The sequence below is a fragment of the Talpa occidentalis genome, unplaced genomic scaffold, assembly GCF_014898055.3.
Source record: "Talpa occidentalis isolate TD23 unplaced genomic scaffold, MPIMG_talOcc4v2.1 talOcc4.15, whole genome shotgun sequence".
In the NCBI taxonomy this organism is placed as follows: Eukaryota; Metazoa; Chordata; class Mammalia; order Eulipotyphla; family Talpidae; genus Talpa; species Talpa occidentalis.
Window position 1 is genome coordinate 66359158 of NW_023601543.1, and position 23042 is coordinate 66382199.

General features: G+C 44.4%; 2 protein-coding genes across 2 annotated transcripts in view; one reads left to right on the forward strand and one right to left on the reverse strand.

The window, feature by feature from the left end:
• PRRG1 (proline rich and Gla domain 1) overlaps positions 1–16954 on the reverse strand; it is a 189258-nt gene extending 172304 nt beyond the window's left edge. The window contains exon 1 of the mRNA XM_037512544.2: positions 16715–16954. The gene's annotated coding sequence lies outside the window, so the exon portion shown is untranslated. The remainder of the gene's footprint in view (positions 1–16714) is intronic.
• Positions 14194–15107, forward strand: LOC119246239 (ferritin heavy chain-like). The gene has a single exon (XM_037512546.2). The coding sequence runs from the start codon at positions 14356–14358 to the stop codon at positions 14908–14910; it is 555 nt and encodes a 184-aa protein (XP_037368443.1). The 5' UTR covers positions 14194–14355; the 3' UTR covers positions 14911–15107.
• Positions 16955–23042: the final 6088 nt, after the last annotated feature.

Sequence of the window (23042 nt, forward strand, 5' to 3'; positions counted from 1 at the left end):
CAAAGTTTAAATACCACTGGACAGAGGGTCCACAACAGCTTCTTTGGCCTTCCCAGGTACAGCGCACCTGGGAGTTCTTGCTTTCTTCCTTTACATAAACCGTTCTTTATTTTCTTGAATAAAGTATGCTTCACTCTGCTTACTTTTTACAGCTTCGTGGGACAAGAACCTGTGGTGCTTCAAGGGCTAAATTAACAGTGCAATTTGGCTTCATACTGAGGGCTCAATTGTCTGGGATCCTGCAAGATTTAAGGTAAGTGGGCTGAGAAACACAAATTTTGCTCTGCTCTCATTCTGTATTCTGTCCTATGTTCCTTCTGCTAAATGTTTCCTTTCTTTCAGAGCCATCAAAAAAAAAAAAAAAAAAAAAAACAAAGCCATCAAAAGGGCACAGGACAGTCGGTAAATGCCAAAGGGAAGCTACCTTAAAGACTCCTGTGGAAGGATAAACTGCTAACCAGACCAGGTAAGAGGACTAGCCCATCTGCCAGTTGGAAGTCTGGCTTCTGAAGAGCTAGGCACATACATGATCTAGAGGCCCATCCCAGAGCTGCACAGAAGGAGCTGATCTCCCAGCAGCTCGGTCCCTCCTCCCCTGCCAAGACTAAGTAGAAGATGAATGGTCCCCATGTGACAATTGGGAAAGTGATTCCTCACTAAACACTACATACAATCAGACACAGAACCCCACCTAGCCGCAGATCCCTGTCAGAGTTATTTGAATGGCTCCCCTTGTCTTTCCTAGCTCGCTCCCCCCCCCCATCCTCCTCTCAATCTCTCCTCCATTGCTATGATTTACTTCTTTTTTAAGATTTTATTTATTTATTTATTTATCTATATATTTATCTATTTATCTATGCATTCATTCATTCATTCATTCATTCATTCATTTATACAAGCACTGGGTACAGTCAGAAGCGCGGGAGGGTGAGAGAATTCACCAGAGAGCCAGAGCGGGGCGCAGAGCAGGCAGAAGGACCTAAGTACACTGCTGTGGGGAGCAGCGGGCGGCAGGAGAGGTCTGCATGCCATGTGGGACCCTCCTCGGGTGGCCGGGGAGCAGCCGGGGATCGAACCAGCGCTGCAGAGGCTGCGGGCAGCTTCGCAACCCAGCGCTCAACCGCTGCGCCACCGGGGAGGCCCTGATTTACTTCTTTATTATCTGTTGGGTTTGGATTTTTGTCCTCTGATCCTTGTTGCTTCAGATAGGCTGTAGATACTTCACAAACGTTCTCTGTCCTTTATTTTGTTACAAAATTAAGGGGCACCTGTCAGCCCGGTAAAAATGGCTAGCATGAGATCACCATTCTTTGAGTCTCAGGTGAGTCTCTCAGTTGGCAGGGTTCCTGATCCCCCACTTACTGAGAGGGAATGTCGGGATTCTCCTGTCACTAATTCTTTGCTTTTCTCTATCATCTGTGGACTCTTGAGGGCGCTCAGGACAATCAAGCTGTGGCCCTTGGAGCCCTGTACATTCAGGAGATCCAACGGCACAGACAAGGCATTCTGTTAGGTTGGCACCTAGACAAGAGTCACAGAAGCCTGACTATCTAGAACTATCTAGAAGAAGACCCTTACCTTTGTTACAGGGCAGGGAGAGGGGCACCCTAGAACCCCCAAACTGCCCACTCTAAATAGGTTCTGCCATCCACTGCATCAACAAAACATATAAGACCTTTGATGGAAAAGAACTTTAATACAATTAGTGAACAATACAGAAAAAAAAAACAACCAAAAATATAGTTTCTAAATCAAGCACCCAATGTTACCCATCCCCTCATGGATAAATGTCCAGCCAAACAGGATTGGCCCAAAGCGAGACCCGAAAGCCTGCCACAAGTCTAAAGCACCTTTTGGTGGGGACCCATAAAAAAGGGTCAGAAAGAGTCAGATGAGTCTAGGAGGAAAAGAGCAAAATCAAAACCAAGATAAAAGCTGCCACTGTGAACCTCCCTATGGGTCTCTCACCCACATCTGTTTCAGGACCAAAAGGCAAGCACAGTTTCTTCACATGTCTCTCGGCTCCATGTGCCTTCTCCAGGTGTAGCAGACCTCTCCTGTCTCACCCGCTGCTCCCCTCAGCAGTGTATTTCAGTCAGTCTGCCTGTTCTGCTCCCTACTCTGTTTCTGATGAATCCTCACACCCCCCACACCTCTGGCCTACACTCCAGTTATTGTATGCATAAATAAATAAATCTTTTTTAAAACAGATTCTATCGTCTCAGCTCTACAGGGCTTGCTCTTAAGCTACATTCTTAAAAAGCTGAAGCAAATTCAACTCAGACTCTAAAGAAAAAAATCACCTAATATCTAATATTTATTTAACTGCTGCCTGGTCCCAGTAGAAACATCTGGCCTATAAACAGCATCCTCAGCTGTAATACTTTTCTCCAGCTCAGAAAATGCTGGGGACTGGTCCACCTTGAGACACTGTTCTGGTCCTTTCTATGGGTAGAGAATTTTTTTCCCTGTGTCTTCCTAGTCTTAAAAAGCTTACACTGTTTAAAGTAAAAACTGTTAAAGCTCTGAGTGAGATAAAAATATTTAAGTTTAGTATCAGTAGTGAGTGTACTTCAGGGCATTCAGTGAGTTCACATCCCCTTCTGCATTGAGACATTTCACAGTCTCCCAGGTTTTTGGTTCAGCATGAAAGAATGTGGTCCTTCTGCTTAACCAGAGCTCACTAGCTCTAAACAAAAGGCAACTCTGGAGACAGCCAGAGCCCACGCCAACGAGCAACTCTTGGATCATGCCCCAGACCTGGGGAAAGTAAGTGAAAAGAGGGTCAGAGAGGGGAGATTCATGGAGAAACAAAGAAAAAGGAAGGTTTTCAAAAAGATGGGGGAAAAAAGTTATTCTCTTCTTGGGAAGAGATAGAAAAACAGGACCCTTGAGGTCCAAGAAAGGTTTTATTTATTTATTTTTTAAGATTTATTTACTTATTTATACAAGCACTTGGTACAGTCAGAAGCGCAGGAGGGTGAGAGGATTCACCAGAGCCAGGGTGGGGAACAGAACAGGCAGACTGATGAAATACACTGCTGAGGGGAGCAGCGGGCGTGGCAGGAGAGGTCTGTCACGCCATGTGGGACCCTTGCCGGCAGCCAGGGATCGAACCTGCGCTGTAGAGGCTGTGGGCAGCTTCACAGCCCAGCGCTCAACTGCTGCGCCACCAGAGAAGGCCCCAAGAAAGGTTTTACAAGAATGAAAAAGCAAGTGCTATGAGGGTAAGAGGATGATGAGCAGACATATGAAGGAGATAAGTGTGGGCACGAGATTGTTTAAGAAAGGCTTGTTATGCTTGTAGGATGGTCTGAGCCACATGTTGGACACATGAACTGGTTCATGCTTTCTTTCCATTGACATATGCCAGCAGACAACCATCCTTGGGTTGAAGCAAAAACTGCAAGCTGTGGCTCCCACGCTGACCCTGGCCACTGGCCCAGTAGAGCTGACCCCTGTGAAGACGCTGCCGCCCCCATCCAGCCACAAGAACAGGCTGTGGACTTAACCCGGGACTGGATGGCAGGGCAGTGTTTAGCTGCCAGCACTGCCCAGTTTGGACTAAACGCCCCCAGCCTGGGAAGCAAGCCACTGCTGCCAGCCACAATCTTGTTTTCTGATGGGAACTTAACCTGTGTATTGCCAAAAGAAAAAAGACTTACCACTGTTTCTGCTGTTGACTTTTGCCTTTCATTCCTAGAATTGGCTTGCATTGCTAATTACTCAATTAATGCTACGTACAATAACACTTCAGGTTACTGTGGAGACTGCTGATCTGATGCCTCTTTGCTATACCATCTCAAATTCTAGTCCAAACTGTGTTTTACCTGGCTTGGATAAAAAAAAAAAAGGTGGGGGTGGGGGGCTATTCTTTCCTCTCAAAGGTGACCAAAGTCAGGAAACAAGAACAGGGAGTCGGTAAGGCCGACGTCTAGAGTGTGGTGACAAATCAAATCAAGGTCAATAAACCAGAGCTCCAAAGAGCCCATACATTCTCAACCTAATTGTCAAATTTATTTCTTCTAGATTAAAGGCAGTTAAACTACAAGTGGTCTTTGAGATGGAGTCCAACACAAAGCCTCCACTGTGCTTCTTCTGAGGTCCCTTAGATCTTTGCCCAGAGGTCAAGCCCTGACTGCATCCCACAACGACACCCTTTTTCAGCAGGAAGCAGTTACTGATCAGCCTGATGCCTTTTGTCCTAATAGCAGTTTGGGGGTCCATCTGAGAGTGGGTGAGTCCCAGGGTAAGTTAGGGTTCATTAAGCAGCTTCAGGGACAATACAGGCAGGGACATCAGGAGAGTTAAAGAAGCTTCTGAGATAAGGACAGTAAATTCTAAGGGGTGCTAACCAAAACCATACTCCAGAGATGAGGTCAGAAAGTCCAGGAGGACTAAAACAAGACAGTAAAACTTGAGAGACTAAGACCCTGGACAGGGTTGGTAAACTCTAAGAGAAGAGCTGGGACTAGGAGAATGAGCCAGTCACAAATAGGATGATGAGATTTTGGTATAGAGAAAAAAGGTTTAAATGCCCCTAGACACGGGCCCACAATGGTTTCTTTGCCCCTCCCAAGTATAGCGTAGCTGGGAGTCCTTGCCTTTTTCCTTTAAATAAACCGTTCTTTACTTTCTTGAATGCGGTTTGCATCTCCCTGCTTACTTATCTGAAAAGTCTGCAAATTCCTTTTTATGGCTTCTTAGGACAGGAACCTGTGGTGGCTCAAGGGCTAAATTAACAGCACACACTGGCTTCAATGATACATGACACAATCTTTAAAAGTATAATTAAAGAATATTACAAACAACTTTATATCAACACATTTTATAAATGTAGGTTAAATGGGCAAATTCCTTGAAATACACAAATTATGCAAGAAGAAGTATAAAATCTGAACAGCTCTAAACTGATGAAAATAATTAAATTTGTTATTAAAACTTGTCCCATAAATAAAATGCCAGGGAATTTTCTTCACTCGTGAGCACTATTGCACATTTAAATTAAGAAGTAATAATAACCCTATAAAACATTTTCAGAAAATATAAGAATACATCCTAATTCAGTTTGAAGGGCAACCGCTAAGCAAATAAATCTTTCCAGCTCCCTGCTAAAGGGTCTTAGGCCCGGTGCCCTTAATAATCCAACGCAATTGTAATTAACAAGTTTGCTCACTTAACAAATCTTTCCTCAGAAGGCTAACAAAGTTACAAGGTCAGGTAGCCCGCCAAGTTGTTCTATCTCGTCCAGGCTACCCCTGATGTCTGCGCCTTTTTGCTTTTTCCCAGCACCTTGTTTAAGAACTTTGCAGCAAATGATGTTATCAATGTAAGGATAGTTATGTTTAAAAGAAATTCTTTGTCTTTAAACAGGTGCTCAGACCTTACTGGGCTACCCAGGTCTGGGACCTCATGCATGAGAAATAAAGTTTCTCCTGATCTCACTATTCCTGAAGTACTGCTTGTTCTTCCTCTGCCTGGGTAAAAGGTAGAATTTATTTCTACAATCAGTTTATTAGTCTAGTACTACCCTGATACTAAAATCTACCAAATGCATACAAATGATTTCATACAAACAATAATACAAATAATCCTTGTGGACATGCATGGGAAAAACACTAACACTGGGAAACAAATCTATCACGATATAGAACAAAGTATAACACATCATGAATTATGAGGGCTTCACCCAGGAATACAAGGGAGATTTAACATTCTGCAACAGTATGAGAACCAAGGAAAGGGGAGGTTCCAGGGTCCCTGCCCTACGCAAGGAAGGGAGGAGCTGAGCAGCCAGGGGGCGCTAGAGAACACAGGGAGAAGGGAGGAAAGAGCCACAAGGAGACCTGGAGGAGGCACATGGAGGCACATGTGAAGAAGCTGCATTTGCTTCTCGGCCTTGGACGTGTTCCAGGGACTTGGGGGACATGGAAGGAGAACTTGAAAGAGACAGAGACGTGGGTGAAAGACCTGTGGGGAGGCTGACCATGGCCGTCTTTATCTAGGTGTGGCTTTTGATTTTACTCTTTTCCTTCCAGACTTGCCTGGCCCCTTCTGCCCCTCTCCTATGGGTCCCCACCAGAAGGTGCCTTAGACTTGTGGCAGGCTTTTGGGCCTCAGTGGCCGCCCATTGTGCCAAAGCTGTTTGGCTGGACATTTACCCATGCAGGTGAGGGGCTAGACCTTGACAAAAAGATAGGGACTGGGGCCCTGGGAGACACAACAGGAGGGACAGGGACTGGGGCCCCAGGAGACATGGGACCCCCTGAGCAATTTAAAAAGAGAGAAAATTGAGTAACAAGAAAAAAGCCCATGACACATCACCCAGCAGTTAGTCTATGTCAGGACATCGGCCAAGGTTGACCCATTAAGAAACTGCATGGAGACCTCGGCTCATCCCCTAGACCCAAAACATGAGCATAATTATAAAAACCCCGAAGCTGTCATCACCAGTGGCAACCCATTTGGGACCCCTCCTACATGCACAGGAGCTTCTTATCTGTCCTTGCATAAATTTCCTCAAGCCTGCTTGCTGCTGCCAGGAGCTAGCCTGTTTCTTTAACCCTTATAACTTTGCTCCCAGGACCTGGCCTGTGTCTTAAAGCGCAAGAGGTTAAGCACAGCACTGAAGCTATCTGCAGCCTCTGCAGTAGGAATCTGGCCAGGGAGCTACCCACATGGCGCGGCAGACCTCTCCTGTCTCACCCGCTGCTCCCCTCAGCAGTGTGTTTCAGCACATCTGCCTGTTCTGCTCCCTACTCTGTCTCTGGTGAATCCTCTCACCCCCGGCACCTCTGGTCTGTACCCCAATTCTGGTATGTATAAATAAATAAATCTTTAAAAAAACTTCTTTGGCTTGCTTACTGCTGTTTGCGAGAGGTGTTTCAATTCTTTATTACACCGGCTGCAGTTCCTGGTTTGGTTTATCAGGTCACGTCAGAGGGGAATGGGTAACTTTGGGTGTTTCATGGGGGAACTTTAAAACTATATTCTTTCTCTCCTCTTCTCTCTATCACACACTAATTGTATTAAAGTTCCTTTCCACTGAAGGGCTTATGTGCCAGAGTATGTTTTGTCATTATGTGGCAGATGGCAGAACCATTTAGAACAGGCAAGTTTGGGGGTTTTGGGGTGTCCCTCAATCTGCCCTGTAACAATTCAAAAATGAGTCAATTTAATTCAGGATAATAACAGAATAAAGGACAGAAGTTGTAATTATCTCAATGGATGCATGAACAGCATTTTTCAGAATTTAATGAATATTTATGATAGAAACTTTCAACAAACATAACAGAAGGCAACATCACAAACCCCGTAGAGAAGTACTACTGTAGCTAGCGTTCTAGTCAGTGGTGAAATATTGACCATTTTCCCTCTAAGACCAGAAATAAAGAGAGTATCTATGCTGTCACCACATCTAATCAATTTCAGGAAACAGCAGCCAGCTAAACAAAACAGGTCAAAGAGGAAAGGGCTTCCAGAGTAGAAAGGAAGAAGAAAACACTCTTTATTGACAGACAATCTGATGTATATATGTTACCATAACAGTGTAATCTAAAAGGGGGAGGTTCCAAATTCCCTGCCCCACCTAAGGAAGGGTGGAGCTGAGCTGTGAGGAGAAACTAAAAAGGGCATGTGGGGAGGAGACTGCAGAAGAATTGGAAAGAGACAACTGGAGGAGACACTTGGGGCAGAAAGACATGTGAGGAAGCAGCCATGCTTGCTTCTTGGCCTGGGACTTGTACTAAACCAAGAAGAGGGGAACCTGCTATTTTATTTGTAGGGCCCCAGAGGCCTCCCCCAGCCAGAGAGAAACCCACATGGCGCAGCAGACCTCTCCTGTCTCACCCGCTGCTCCCCTCAGCAGTGTGTTTCAGTCATTCTGCATGTTCTGCTCCCCACTCTGTCTCTGGTGAATCCTCTCACTAACCCTGCACCTCTGGCCTACACCCCAGCTCTTTTTTGCATAAATAAATAAAATAAATCTTAAAAAAACCCACTAGCAGATACGAATAAATGAAGTGAGGCTTTTGAGATGACAAGGGAGGGTGGGAGGGGAAAAGTCTAAAGGGGTGCAAGAGATGTGACGGAGGAAAAATGCTTTTGTGGTTTCCAGTCCTGTCCTGTGTCCCCCAGTCACATCTCTGATCTTTTCCTCCCCCAGTTGGAAAGGATGAAGCCTCACTCATGGAAAAACTCCAGGAGTTTGGTTCCCCAGCTCCTGGAGACATTGGGATGGAGCTCATATGGGAGGTCGCCTCACTAGCTCATCTCACGGTCTTATCTCTCATGGCCCCGACCATGCCCTGTTAGGGTCCACCCCAGACGATGACTGTGTCCAGGACTTTGATTTGTCCCTCTCATCTCCTGGAGGTCTGCAGCGGGGATGCCTGAATTGCAGGTGACTGGCACTGATATGAATGGGGGTCAGGTCAGAGAGAGACTTCCCCTTGGCACCCCCCCAGGCTTTTGGATTAGGCCTCGAGAGGGTGGGCTGTAACCTCCTGACCAGGACCCAGGCTGAGCAGGGGCACCCAGCTCCTACCTCTGGCCCCACTAAAGTTGGCCCAGACATGCGGAGGAGTCGTCTTGCTTTCCCCAGCCCAGTCCACACGAAAAATGTTCAAATGTTCTAGGATATAGATTTCTGATAACATTAAAATTAATAAACTGAACTGGTAGAATTCCCAGAACTTATGGATAAGTTGTTTTTTTTTTAATTTTTTTTAAGATTTATTTATTTATGCATACAAGAACTGGGGTACAGGCCAGAGATGTGGAGGGTGAGAGGATTCACCAGTGACAGAGCCAGGGAACAGAACATGCAGACTGACTGAAATACACTGCTGAGGGGAGCAGCAGGCGAGTCAGGAAAGGTCTGCCGTGCCATGTGGGTTGCTCCCTGGCCGTCCGGGGATCGAACTCATGCTACAGAGGCTGCAGATAGCTCCATAGTGCGGTGTTTAACCCCTTGTGCCACCAGGGAGGCCCCTGGATAACTTGTTTTAAACAGAGCAAAAACTGATTATATGAGACTGAGTGAGCCTGTGAGAATGACCATAATTCTTACAATATTGCTGAGATGAAATTATTTGCTTTGACTAAAGAATTTCTGTATAATTTTCATTCAAGATTCTCTACAAGAATTATGGAACATTTTGGAGTCATTTGGGCCTTGGTAACTGTTGATAGAGTTGGGAGGCTCTTGAGTGGCAGGCCCCAGGCAGGTCCAGAAATATCCAGGCATCATCCTTAGGACAGAGCTGAAGTAAAGCCTGCCCTTCACAGACCACCAAGGTCTGCAACTTGACCAATCATCACCTGACAAACTTTCCAACAATCAAAACTGCACTGACTGAAAACCACTGACTTGCATAAGGTGGAATGAGTGTGAACTCGCCTATTTTGTACGTATAAGCATTTCCCACCATGGGCAACTCTGGCCCACGACTCAAGCACTTCAAGCATGTTCCCTGGGCTGCAGTCCTTAAAAAACAAAAAACACATAAAATGCTTTTATTTCACTTCAACCAGTTATTTATGAGACAGGAAAGGTCCCAGGACAGAGCTACAGGACTCAAGTACAGAACTTTGTTGTTCCTGTTGAGGGGAGAGGATGTCCTGAACGAACTCCACACACTCAGGTTTTATGGACTCTACCCCCACCACAGGCCAAAGAGATCCAAGTCACCAAGGACTTCAAATCCCATTATGTTATCACCACCGAAGGGAAGATTGTTGGAAACTAAAGGTGGAGATAAGCACCCAGGTGGAGATAAGCACCCAGGCCTCGGGTGGTTGGTTTTTCTCCGGCCTGCAACATGTTCTTGGGGTCCCAGCTCAGCAGAACTGGTAGGATGCACTCACCAATTTCTCTCTCTCTCTTTCTCCCTGGGTTATTCCTCTCTTCATTTCCCCATTTTTGCAAATAAACCTTTTATTAACCTTTTTGTGTGGGCCTGCAGTTGGGTCTCATAAATTGTTTTCTCTTTTAGCACGCAGGTGAGGACTCACACTCAGGCCAACCCACTTCACATTTGGGCTGCCCTGTAACATTCCCATTGTTTTTCTCAGACTGGTAAGAGGAGGCCAAGTATATCTGACACTAGACCATAAATGCTGCCATCAATGTCCTTGGTCCATAATGGTTTCTGTTTTTTAAAATTTCCCAGCATTGCTGAGCTATCTCTTTGCAACTTCTCAAGTTAGTTTGTTGAAGAAGCTACAGACCTTGAGCCTAAACTGGGTCAGACTGGAGCCCCAGGCACGGTCGCCATGAGATATTCAAATATGAGACGTTCATGAGCCCTGCGTGACCACCGAGCAGCAGCTGACTGATGCTCATACTGGCAACACTCAGAAGGACATATGGGTTTCAGTCAAGTCCACGCTCCTTGCCTTGTGGTGGGATCCCAGGCCCTCCTTGTTCTTGGGGCTACTATCTTGGAACCCAGAGTTCTTGCTGATCAGCTAGGCATACAGTCAGGTAGGAGGCCTCTAACCAAGGACAAAAGTCCCGGTATCAGGAACATACTGGGAAACCAGTGTCTGCTGAAAACAGTAGGCAGGTATTAGAAGACACCCAATATGTTTTATTTTTTTTTAAAGATTTATTTATTTATTTATACAAGCACTGGGTACAGTCAGAAGCACGGGAGGGTGAGGGAATTCACTAGAGCCAGAGTGGGGAACAGAACAGGCAGACTGAGGAAGTACACTGCTGAGGGGATCAGCGGGCAGCAGGAGAGGTCTGCGCACCATGTGGGACCCTCGCTGGTGGCCGGGGATTGAACCAGCGCTGCAGAGGCTGCAGGCAGCTTTGCAGCCCAGCGCTCAACCACTGCACCCTGGGAAGGCCCCAGACAATATGTTTTTTTTTTTCATTTTTCACAAGAAAATATTTATTTATTTATTTATTTATTATTTTTTTTTACCATGTTCTTAGCTTTCATTTTTTTGTGCTTTTTTAAAATTAATATTTTATTTTATATAATTCTTACATCATTTTTCATTTTCACACAATGTATGCATTATCATTTTGGTTATATTCCCCATACAATTGCACCCCCTCCCTTATTTTGACCCTAGTCCTTCCAATCCCCTTTTCTCCCCCCCACGGTAGTGTGTCTCTGGTTTATAGTTGCTTGTTGATTTTGATTTTTACTTTGTATTAATTAGTCTTTTTCCTGGTCCCTTATTTAGGTTTTCTAAATTCCTGCTATGAGTGAGACCAGACAATATGTTTTTTTACCAGCAGGAACAATGGAGGTCCCATGGAATAGCCCCTGGTCTCACCACCCTAGCTTACATCCCCAATAACTGCTTCCCCCATGCATGTACACTCCTTACTTGCCCCACCTTTGTACTTGATGCTAATAAATACAAGACTGCCTGAGGATGGCGGCTGCACATTACTTCCTGGTATAGGCCCTCTAGGCTTCTCAGTGTTCCACAAGGACTTCGAGTAATCTTTTCCCTCATCCCATACCACTGCTGCTACCCTGCGAGGTGACCCCTTCTCAGCCAATAAAGTTTAATTCCTTTGTCCCCAACCGCCAGCCCTACAAAGTACCCTAAAAACCTACAAAGTACCCTAGCCCTGGCCTCTTGGAGAGCCTCTTTGTTTAAGGAGGGCTCCCCGAGGCTCTCTTTCTTGCTCTGTCTCTTTTCAATAAATCTTTCCTTTACCAGCACCTTGAGTTCATCATTCTAATCTTAGTTTTGAGGTACTCAAGGGCCCAGGTTTCTTCCTGGGACTAGGGACATCTGTTTGTCCCGCCCTGCTCTTACCTTCCCCCACCACTACTTTGAGCAATAAGTAACTGTGGCATTAACCTCCTTTAATCCCCAAAACTGCCGATGGGGGAAGATATTTGTACATCATAGGTCTGATAAAAGGCTCATAGCTAAACGATATAAAGAACTCATACAGCCCCAAACAACAAAATAATCCAGTCAAAAAGGAACAGAAGACCTGAATAGACACGTCTTCAAAGAAGACATAGAGATGGCTAACAGGATCATGAAAAAATTATTAACTTCACTTACTAATATGGGAATGCAAATTAAATCCACCATGAAGTATCACCTCACCCTTGTGAAAATGGCTTATATCAAAAAGACTAGAAACAAGTATTGGCAAGGGTGTGAAGAAAAAGGCACTCTTACACACTGTTCACTGGAATGTACATTGATATTGCTTCTAGGGAAAATGGTCTGAAGGTCTCATTGAGAACTAAAAAGAGAAATAAATAATCCAGAAATACCACTTCTAGGTATTTATCAAAGGAATATGAAAACATGAATTAAAAAAGATATATAACATTTTAAGTTCGTAGTGGCATTATTCACAATGTCAAGATATGGAAACAAGTAAAATAGACGTTCAAATGCCTATGGAAGGATGACTGCAGAAAGAAATCATGCCATATATACTCAATAGAATGTGATTCAACTACACATTGGAACTTGAGGTGATTATGGTGAGCCAAATAAGTCAGAAAATGAAAGAAAATTAATGAGTGTTTTCTGTCACATGAGGCTTATGAATAACCAAATAAAAGGAACTAACAAATCCCAACAAAAATCACTTAGACGCTGTGAATTATATGGTGGTTACCAGACAGGCTTGAGAAAGGGATGGGGAAGGTAAAGGGTGTCAATCTGATACTGGCACTAGAACTTTGGTGGTGGGTGATGTGAGGCTTATGCACAGGTAGAGGTGTGGAGCTGTACTCCTCCAAATTTTAGTATTTTAAATTAATAAAATTTAATGAAAGGTATTGCCTATTCAAAAGTAGGCATTCTGGGCTTCCCTGGTGGCACAAGGGGTTAAGCACCACACTACAAAGCAATCCGCAGCCTCTGCAGCATGAGTTCGATCTCCAGCTGGCCAGAGAGAAACACTCATGGCGCAGCAGACCTCTACTGACTCGCCCACTGCTCCCCTCAGCAGTGTATTTCAGTCAGTCTGCCTGTTCTGCTCCCCGCTCTGTCTCTGGTGAATCCTCTCACCCCCGCATCTCTGGCCTGTACCCCAGCTCTTGTGTGCATAAATAAATCTTTTAAAAAAAAACAAAAGTAGGCATTTTAATTTTTAAATGGAAAACAAATTGAATCATAGGGGTGAACTTAACACATTTATCTATACTATACACACACCCAAAGGGTGCCATTACATCAGAAATGTGAGGAACTCTTGGAAGAAAAGCAGATACTATTAGGTTGCTTAGTTCAGAGAACTTTAAACATCTCCAGTAGGAAATCAGATCAAAATTCAGAGAAACTTTAAGGACAGTAAGTGAAACTGCAGTACCTTCCAGGCTCCTTAGTCCCTTGTAAGATAAAGAGTTACAATGTGAACAGCGCATCTGTTTGCTCAGTCCTGCTCTTATCTTCCCCCACCACTACTTTGAGCAATAAATAAGTGTGGCATTAACCTCTTTAATCCCCCAACACTTCCAGCCAAAGACAGTGAATGAATTTAAGACAACAGCAGATCTGCAAAGACAGGAAAAATACATACTCTAGAAAGGAGTAATACGTCTTCCAAGGTCAGAAATGCTTGTTTTGACAACAGGGTGGGTCTCTAAAACCCCATGTCAAGTACCTACAGAGGAGAAGACCAGTGAATAATTGACACACTTTGCACATTTCAAGAAGTGTGAAATGGATATCACACTATATCAGATCAATGTTAATTACCTGGGCTAATCAAATGAGTCATTGATACATAAATATAAGTGAACACAGGTTTGCCAAGTATTTGAAAAAAGTGAAAGAGACGTTCAAGATGAATAAACAACTGTTTCTGGAAAAAGAAAACAAAATCAGGAAACAGAAGAGGATCTGTCAAAAATTGAAATACACATTCTCAGAACTTTGAGGAAAGAAATGGATTTATAAAATAAGAACTGGCAGTTAGAGAAGGGAAATATTAGAGAACAGGATAAAGTTCTACATTAGCAATATTATTGCCAAATTAAAAAATCATTAGATGAGAGATGCTCAGCAGCCCCCCTGTCTCACCCTCCAAGTGCTGAGGTAACTTGGAACACAGGGATCAGCCCTTCAGCCCCTCCCACTCAATGTAAAGGACCCGCCCTCTGCTTGCTCTCAACCAATCCTGTTATAGATTCAGTTCAGCCCCGCCTCCCTTCACCACGCCCCTCAATACTGAGTAAAGCATTCCACCTTCAGCACTTCAACTTCCGGTTCCATTGTGGGGGACATCCGCCATCCAACTGTCACCTAGCCCGGCTGCCAGACTGCCTCTGGCCTCTCTAGTCATCTAATCCTAGAAACTCTCTGAGGACCCAGCCGCCTCAGCCGCCATCCGCGGGTGTTCTATCCACTATGCTGCCAGCCGCGATGAGTGACTCACAAGTGCTCCAGAACTACCACCCCGACTGCGAGGCCGCCATCAACTTCCAGGTCAACCTGGAGCTCTACGCCGCCTACATCTACTTTTCCATGGCTTCGTTCTTCGATCGAGATGATGTGGCCTTGAAACACTTCGCCCAGTACTTTCTGCAGCAGTTCCAGAAGGAGAGGGAGCACGCCGAGAAGCTGATGGAGTACCAAAATCTGCGAGGGGGCCGCATCCGTCTCCATGATTTCCAGAAGCCGGAACGCGAGACCTGGAACAGCGGCTTGAAGGCCATGGAGTGCGCCCTGCACCTGAAGAAGAGCGTTAACCAAAACCTGCTGAATCTGCACCAGCTGGCCACCCAGATGCGAGATGCCCACCTGTGTGACTTCCTGGACCGCCGCCACCTGCATGAGCAAGTTGTAGCCATCAAAGAGGCCGCGGACCATCTGACCAACCTGCGGAAGATGGGGGCTTCGGAATCCCTCATGGCAGAGTACTTCTTTGACAAGCTCTCCCTGAGTGACACCGACAAGCACTGAGACTGGACTGTCTGGCCCGTAGCACGGGGAGCCTGATGCCTTCCCCCGGCTCACCATCTGGTGCATGCATTTTGCAATATTGCCTTTCAGAAAGTTCATTTCAGTTTTTTTTGTTTTCTTTTTTCTTCCCTTCTTTCAGTTTTACCAGTTTCCCAGTAAAGTTATTGGTTCTTAAATAAAGTTCTCTGTTTTATGTGTATGTGCAAAACTCTTACCTTTTATATTTTAAAACAGGTACCCAGGAAACTTTCCACCTACCCAAGCCCCATCCTCATGCTGCTCTGGGTCTCTAGGGGTGCAGGGAGAAGGGACCCTGGAAATCACAAAGTTAACTTTCCCCTTACAAACAATGTGGGAGTGGGGAGGGTGGGTGGGTGGGTGGGTGGTCTGGGGTCCTGGTACCTTGCATGCATATTGATGGTAAAAGTATACCAAAAAGCTATAGTATAGAATTCATAGTGCTGCCTCTAATGATGATGAATGGGATTGAACAGGGATTAAAATAAAGGGAGTCTTCAACTTTACCTGAAAACTTTTAGTTTATTAAAATAAGCAAATGTTAAAATTTGTTAAGTCTGACTGGCAACATGGGGTTCCTAGAGTGGATATGACAGAGTAAACATCTCTTTGACAAGATCACCCTGGCAACAGTGATAATGGTAACAGAGCCTTCCCAGAGATAAGGGAGTGACTACATAGGTCACCCAAATATGTTTTATTTCCATCAATTGCACTAATTCTTCCATTAAGGTAACATGGTATCCCACGGGATTAAGCACAGCATTGGGAAGCTATCGGCAGCCTCTGCGGCACAAGTTCAATCCCCAGCCCGCCAGGGAGCTACCCACATGGCACAACAGACCTCTCCTGTCTTGCCCGCTGCTCCCCTCAGCAGTGTATTTCAGTCGCTCTGCCTGTTCTGTTCCCTGCTCTGTCTTTGGTGGATTCTCTCACCCCCCTGCACCTCTGGCCTGTACCCCAGTTCTTGTACGCATTAATAAATAAATCTTTAAAAAATAAAAAAAAAATAAAGAGATTGCTATATCTGTTTAAAAAATCAGGATTTTTACATTGATAGAATATTTTCTAATTATATGAAATGATCTAATATCCCTATCTGAATTGCACAGTCATTCTAATAATGTCCTTTATAGCATTTTTTTTTGTTTCCTCTCCAACTTCTAATTCAGGCATCAACTGTGTCTTGGGAGCCCTCACGTGGGGATCCATTTGCAGCTTCTAAACCTGGCTAAATAAGCCACAACTTTCCAGGCATCTGTGAGTATCTCATGATGAGAAAGAAAGGTCTAGAAAATGCAGGCGGTATTGGGAGTGGGGTAGAAGGCCAACTCAGGACCAACAAAGGTTGTCACCAAAAAGGAAATTAAGCCTACCCTTTCTGAACTCTCCATGATTCTCAAAAATAGAAGAACATCCAAACCGAAACTCATTGGGGGGAAACCAGATAAACTGCACTAAGACAGGCAGAAAGAAACGTGTGCGCTCCGAGGTGAACTCCTGCACATTTGGCTTGATTTTTGACGGGGGTGTGCAAAGCCTTGCATTTCAAACACAGCCACATGGCTCTCGCCTTAAACGATAACAATTCCCGAAAATAGCCGACGTGTTACTCCAGAGCCCGAGTTTTGTCCAGGGGCGGCGGGAGAGGGCGCGGGAAGTCGCCGTGGGCTCGGGGGCCGGGCGGGGCGGGGACCCGGGAGGCGGCCGGGGCGCGGGGCGCGGGCCGGGGCGCGGGGGGCGCGGGCGCGCCGGCGGGGCAGGGGGCGCGCGCGGGGGCCCTCACCGCTGCTGAGCGTGGACTCGCAGTGCCAGATGTCCAGGCTGGCGGGCTTGCGGCAGGACTCCCACAGGGACAGGTAGTACTGGTGGTCGGCCGTGACCCACGCCGGGCTCAGCACGGCCCCCAGGTCCAGGCACAGCGCCAGGAAGATGCACACCAACCCGACCAGCTTCAGCGGGGTCAGCACCGACACGCGCACCTCCTCCATGCCGCTGCCCGCCGAAGCCATGCCCCGGGCGCCGCAGTCGGCCCGGCCCGCCCCGCCGAGAGCAGGACGCCGGGCGGGTCCGGAGAGCCGGGAACCCGACCTCCTCGGGAGGGAGGCGGCCGATCTGGCGCACGGGGACGCGGAGACTTGCTCCTTGGGTGCAGCTCCTCGGGGCTGCATGCGCCTCCGGCCGGCACCGATGGTCTGCAGCCGAAGGCGGGAGGAGCAGTGGACCTTTGCCGCCAGCCCCGGTGGGGCGCTCAGCTCCAGCTGTGCACACTTTGCCAGCGCGCTCCGCCCCGGCCCCTCCCCGGGCAGCGGGAGGCAGCAGCGCACAAAGCTGGAAGGGACCCGCGGGTGTGTAAGCACCCCGGGGCACCAGACTCCAGATCTGCTGCTACAGCCTGGCCACTGCTCCGTGCTGACAGGAGCGGCTTTCTCATTCCCCCTTCCCGACCGGACCGGACAATTCCTCGAAGGTGCCTTCGCTCAATCCCTGAGCAGGGAGCCACTTTCCCTCTCTCCTAAGTGGAATCATATAATTGTTCTTCTGTGTTCGGCTTGCTTCACTTAGCATAATGCTTTCAAGGTTCATTCATTTTGCAGCTGAATCAGATTTCCATACCTTTTTAAGGATGAAAAATATTCATATATACATGCATAGATATGCATATATATTATCATTAAACCGATCGTGAGAGTTAACTCCATCTACTGCTCTAAGTAAGAATGGTGGCAGGCCATGGCATTCAAGATAGAAACAATACCCAGGATTCCACAGTTTTGCCTTGCTTAAGAGCTACGCCAGTGAGTTCAGCATTTGAGGGCATCTCCCATCTCCCCAATAAACTGGGGGCAAAAGCTATTATGCGTGAAGACCAGATAAATGGAAAATGGAGGGAAAGTGAAAGATAAGTTTAAAGAAAAATTATAGGGCCTCCCCTGGTTGGGCAGGCGGTTGAGCGCCGTGCTGTAAAGCGGTCCGCAGCTTCTGCAGCGCCAGTTCGATCCCGACCTGCGGGCGAGGGTCCCACATGGCGGGGTAGACCTCTACTGCCACCCGCTGCTCCCCTCAGCAGTGTACTTCGTCAGTCTGCCTGTTCTGTTCCCGTCTCTGTCTCTGGTGAATCCTCTTACCCTCCCACACATCTGGCCTGTACCTTGGTTCTTGCATAAAATAAATAAATCTTTTAAAAAAATTATAAAAGCTCAACTTATACTAATAGTTGCTATTTTGTATAAAAACCAAAAAAAGTTAATGAGTATTAGTTGACAAGACAGAAAGTCAAGTGGTAACCCTTGCAAGAAACATTTTTTTCATAACTAGCATAGTAGAAGGGTGATTCACACCGGATTTCTATGTTGGCTATCACTTTGGAGTGAAATAAGTGAAGCTGTGATTTCTAACACTTCATTATTACTTAGCAAGATATCACAAATTTTGATAAAACAAGAAAGATAAAGCAGAATCATACATTCAGAGATGTATAGTTCCCTCAATATATTCTTCTCTTCAGGACCTACTGAAATGATTTTTTAGTGGCTTAAATGTTTTTGCCAATTCATTGTAACTTTCATTTCATTCTTTAAACACTCTTTCACTCTTATGTTTTAATATTTTTTGTGTCTCAGTGGGGGAAGGGGCATATGTTTTCTATAAATTGAGTTGATATGCACTGCTGATGCTCATGATTGTCCTAGTATGCCTTGTGAAATTTTCTTATTTTAGAGACAGGTTTCATTTTAAGAAAGCAAGATGCTCACATAGAAAAGGCAAGTCTGGTTTCCTTTTGTTGCCTAAGTTTCTGATTTCATTGCAAAATAAGATGAGAAAATTTAAAAATTAAAGTTGCACTATTCTGTTTCTGGACTCTGTCTAGTATCTGTTCCATGGACTTACTACCTATTGCTGGCTCAATACAAGCCTGTTTTAAATACCATACTCTCTTTTGATGTATGATATTGTACATACACACTACTTGAGATTTTCCCCCCAAATATCATTGATTATTCTTATACAATTTTGCCTCCATATGAACAAAATCACTGTCAATTTTCATAACCATTCTATTTAAATTAAAAAGAAAATTAAAGCTATGCTTTAACCTATTAAAACAATCTATTGAATCTATTAATATAAATTAAAATAGCAATGATTTAAAAGGGCATGTTTTAGTTGTTGCTAATTTGCTACAAAATACTTTCAGTTACTCAACCCTTATACATGCATTTAGGATATTTCAAATTATTGGTATTTTCCTATTTTCATTTTTCAGTGGTTACTCCTAAGCTCCTACACGAAAGCAGGAGGTAGGGAGAGCGGGAGGAGAGTAAGAGAGATAAAAAATATAAATAAAGACGGCATTTCTTAACAAAGTAGAGTTGGCCAATGAACAACATGGGGTTGAACTGCATGGGTCCACTTACACGTGAACAAACAGCACAACAGAGGGATTAACAAATGACTACTTAACGGAGATCAGTGTTCCCAAACCAGTGCCAGACGATGCAGAAGACATAGAAGAAGCAGCTCCAGAAAACAAACTGACATTGGACAATCTAGCAGAAGGATTCCTGTATTCAAGACCACTTTTGACTTCTTTTAGGACATGGGCCCTTTTGTGATATGGGCACTGAAACTAAGACAAATAGTGGAAGAATTAGTACCATACAGAAACATTTTTTAAGGCAATAATAAAGCAAAAATTCTTCCCCTTCATCTTCTCCATTTCTTCCACTTCTTTTTTTTTTTTTAAGATTTATTTATTTATACAAGCACTGGGTACAGTCAGAAGTGCGGGAGGGTGAGAGAATTCACCAGAGCCAGAATGGGGAGCAAAACAGGCAGAAGGACCGAAGTACACTGCTGAGGGGAGCAGTGGGCGGCAGGAGAGGTCTGTGCGCCATGTGGGACCCTCCCCAGCGGCCAGGGATGGAACCAGCGCTGCAGAGGCTGCAGGCAGCTTTGCAGCCCAGCGCTCAACCCCTGCGCCACCAGGGGAGGCCCATTTCTTCCACTTCTGAGACAGTAAGAACAACCTTTCTTCCTCCTCTTCCTCACCGTATTCAAAATGAAAACATGGAAGATGAAGATCTTTTCTTTCTTTCTAAAAAAGATTTATTTTTTATTTATTTATGCATACAAGAACTGGAAGTTCTAAATGATGATCAACTTCTACTTGATGAACAGTAAACTGTCCACAGTAAACTGATAATTGTTGATGTTATGAGTAAGTCTTCTGGTCAATAGCAGGCTATTTATTAGTAGTTAAGTTTTGGGAGAATCAAAAGTTATATTGGGATGTTTGGCTGCTGGGTGAGGGGGGTGTTGATGCCCCTGATCTCCCACCCCTGCATTGCTCAAAGGTCAACTGTGCACGACTTACTTTTTATCATTTTAGAAACATCACTCATGTTACTGCTTTTTCTGTTGTCATATTTAGTCTCTCACATAATCTACACACAAACTCATTTTCAAAAAGAAAGCAGTGACTCAAAATTTTTGAAAACGCATACACCTTATTCAACCTTACCTTTCCCTTGTCATTAATAATTGTCTTTCTCCCCACCTCGAAATTTAATCTTTCAGATTTAGCAATAGTTAGAAAAAAACTCACATCAAGCTGACATTGTGCAAAGCATGATCTCAATAATTAAACAAAAAAAAATGTATATTAACCAGGGATGAATGAAGACATCTGGCGTGTGAATTTTTGAAAATTTTTTTTATTATAATCAATTTAGAAATGACATTATTCTTGGCCATCTGCTATGTGTCAAAATAATCTTATTTTATAGAAGTGGCCTTTTGTTAACTAAGGAGCTTAGACTCGTATGGTCTAAAGATAAAAGATATGCAAAGCTCTTTGTTAAGTGCACTATAAATATGATTTCCTCTAACACCTGTCCAGGGAATATAAGGGATTCCCTGTTCCAGAGCACTCCTTCTGTGGGCACCGTTATTATCACCACTGCACTAGGAGAGATTGAAGTCCTAGAAGATTAAGTCAGACATAAAACATTTTGGGCCACTGGTGCTTTCCATTTCATATTTCTTTGTGTGTGTGTGTGTGTGTGTAGAATAACTGGGGTACAGGCCACAGCTGCAGGGAGTGAGAATATTCACCAGAAACAGAGCAGAGAGCAGAGCAGGCAACTTTACTGAAATATACTGCTAAGGGGAGCAGCAGGGAAAATAGGAGAGGTCTGCTGTGCCATATGTGGGTCAGCTGCTTGGCCGGGGATCGAACTCAGGCGGTAGAGGTGATAGCGCTGAGACTTAAGCCCTAGGCCAGCAAGGAGGTCTCATTTCATACTTCTTTCATACTGCAATACTTTATATGTCATTTAATATATCATGCGTTCATTTAACAAACCTATGTCTACTCAACCAATTCACGAAATTAACCAGTGCTCTGCACTGTCTCTGTAAAGCAAGCCAACTAATGACCAGGGTACATTCAAGACTCAGGGCTAGTAAACCGCTCTATTGTAAGCCCAATCCCCCTGGAGATGAATGTCTAACAAGAACGATATGTGCTTGTTATGATATTTGTTTACAGTACTTGTACATGTTCTGATAAGTTCATAATTTAATTTTTGAAAGCAATGGAAACAATTTAAGATACAGTAACTTAATGAAAACTAAGGTGGATACTTTTGTATGATTCCATGAAGGTGAGACAACTTTAAAAAATTGTGAAATTAAATGTGGGAAAAGCAATGGTAAACCTTATGTGGGAAAAAAAAAAAGCAATGGTAAATCTTGTATATATATCTGAGGTCTTTTCTACTTAAATTGAATGGAATAGGAAATCTGACTATATCTTTATCTACTAAAGAAATTGAATCAATAATTAGTAAATTTCTAAGATATAAAGCACCAGGGTACACTGGTGAATTTTAACAAATATTTAAAAAATATTTGTTAAATATTTAAAAAATATATTGATTTTTCTATAATCACCTCACCTCTGTGAGAATTGCCTATATCCAACAGACTGGGTACAACAAATGTTGGCAAGAATGTGGAGAAGGCATATTCATCTACTGTTGGAATGTAATCTGGTGCAGCCTCTATGGAAAAAAGTATGGAGATTCCTTAAAAGAATAAAATGTTAACACTGTATGATCCAGCAATATGATGGCTAGGTATTTGTCCAAAGTATATGAAAATGCTAATACAAAAGGATCTAGGCACTCCTATGTTCACAGCAGCATTATATACAATGGCCAAGTCATGGAACCAATCTAAATGCTCAAGGACAGTTGACTGGATAAAGAAATTGTGGAATATATACTCAATGGAATACTACTCAGCTGTTAACAAAGATGAAAGAGGGCCCTTTGAGATAAAATGAATGGATCTTGCGGTGATCACGCTAAGTGAAATAAGTCAGAAGGTAGAAGATAGTTATGGCTACTCTTCTATGGAATATAAATAACCAAAGAAAGCAAACGGACAAAGCACAGTAAAAATAACCTTTACCCACTGACAAATACACTGGTTACCAGAGGAAATAAAGGGGAGGGGTGAGGGGACAGGGGAACTGCATTGGAGTTTTGGAGACGGGTGAGTGAAGCATATGCACATATGGACGTGTGAAAATATAATCCCAAAATCAACCAAGAAATTGTAAAAAAGAGAAAAGAAATAAATAAGGTCAGGAGGCTGGAAGAAAGTTCCTACACATTTGCAGTCAGCAAACTACAAGACCCAACATGCCTAGCATCTCCGACAGGAAGATGCTTCCCTGCACCAGAGGAAGGAAGGAGGTGCCTCTTTGCCCACTGGCATCCCCCTCCAAAAGCTGTACAAGAGGGTGCTGGCTTTTGTTCTAGAAAAATGCATGTGTCTTTTCACGAGACTGCACTTTTCAAGTTGCCTGTGTGTTGCTGTTTCCAAATAAACCCATTTTGTTGGTGAAATTATCAGTTGCTTTTTGTCAGAGGTCAGCAACATATGACATATTATATATGTTGTACTAGACAAGCATTCAAGTATTAAAGTCAGGCCCAACACTGGCCCGGTAGATATATGGTCAATCTATATACAACGTAAGTCTCAGCCAGATAGAAATCATCGCAACACAACTTGACTATCTCTCTGTTTATAGGCTGAGG

Coding starts and splice junctions, on each gene's coding strand:
- LOC119246239 (XM_037512546.2), top strand. CDS start 14,356: ATGCTGCCAGCCGCGATGAGTGACTCACAAGTGCTCCAGAACTACCAC.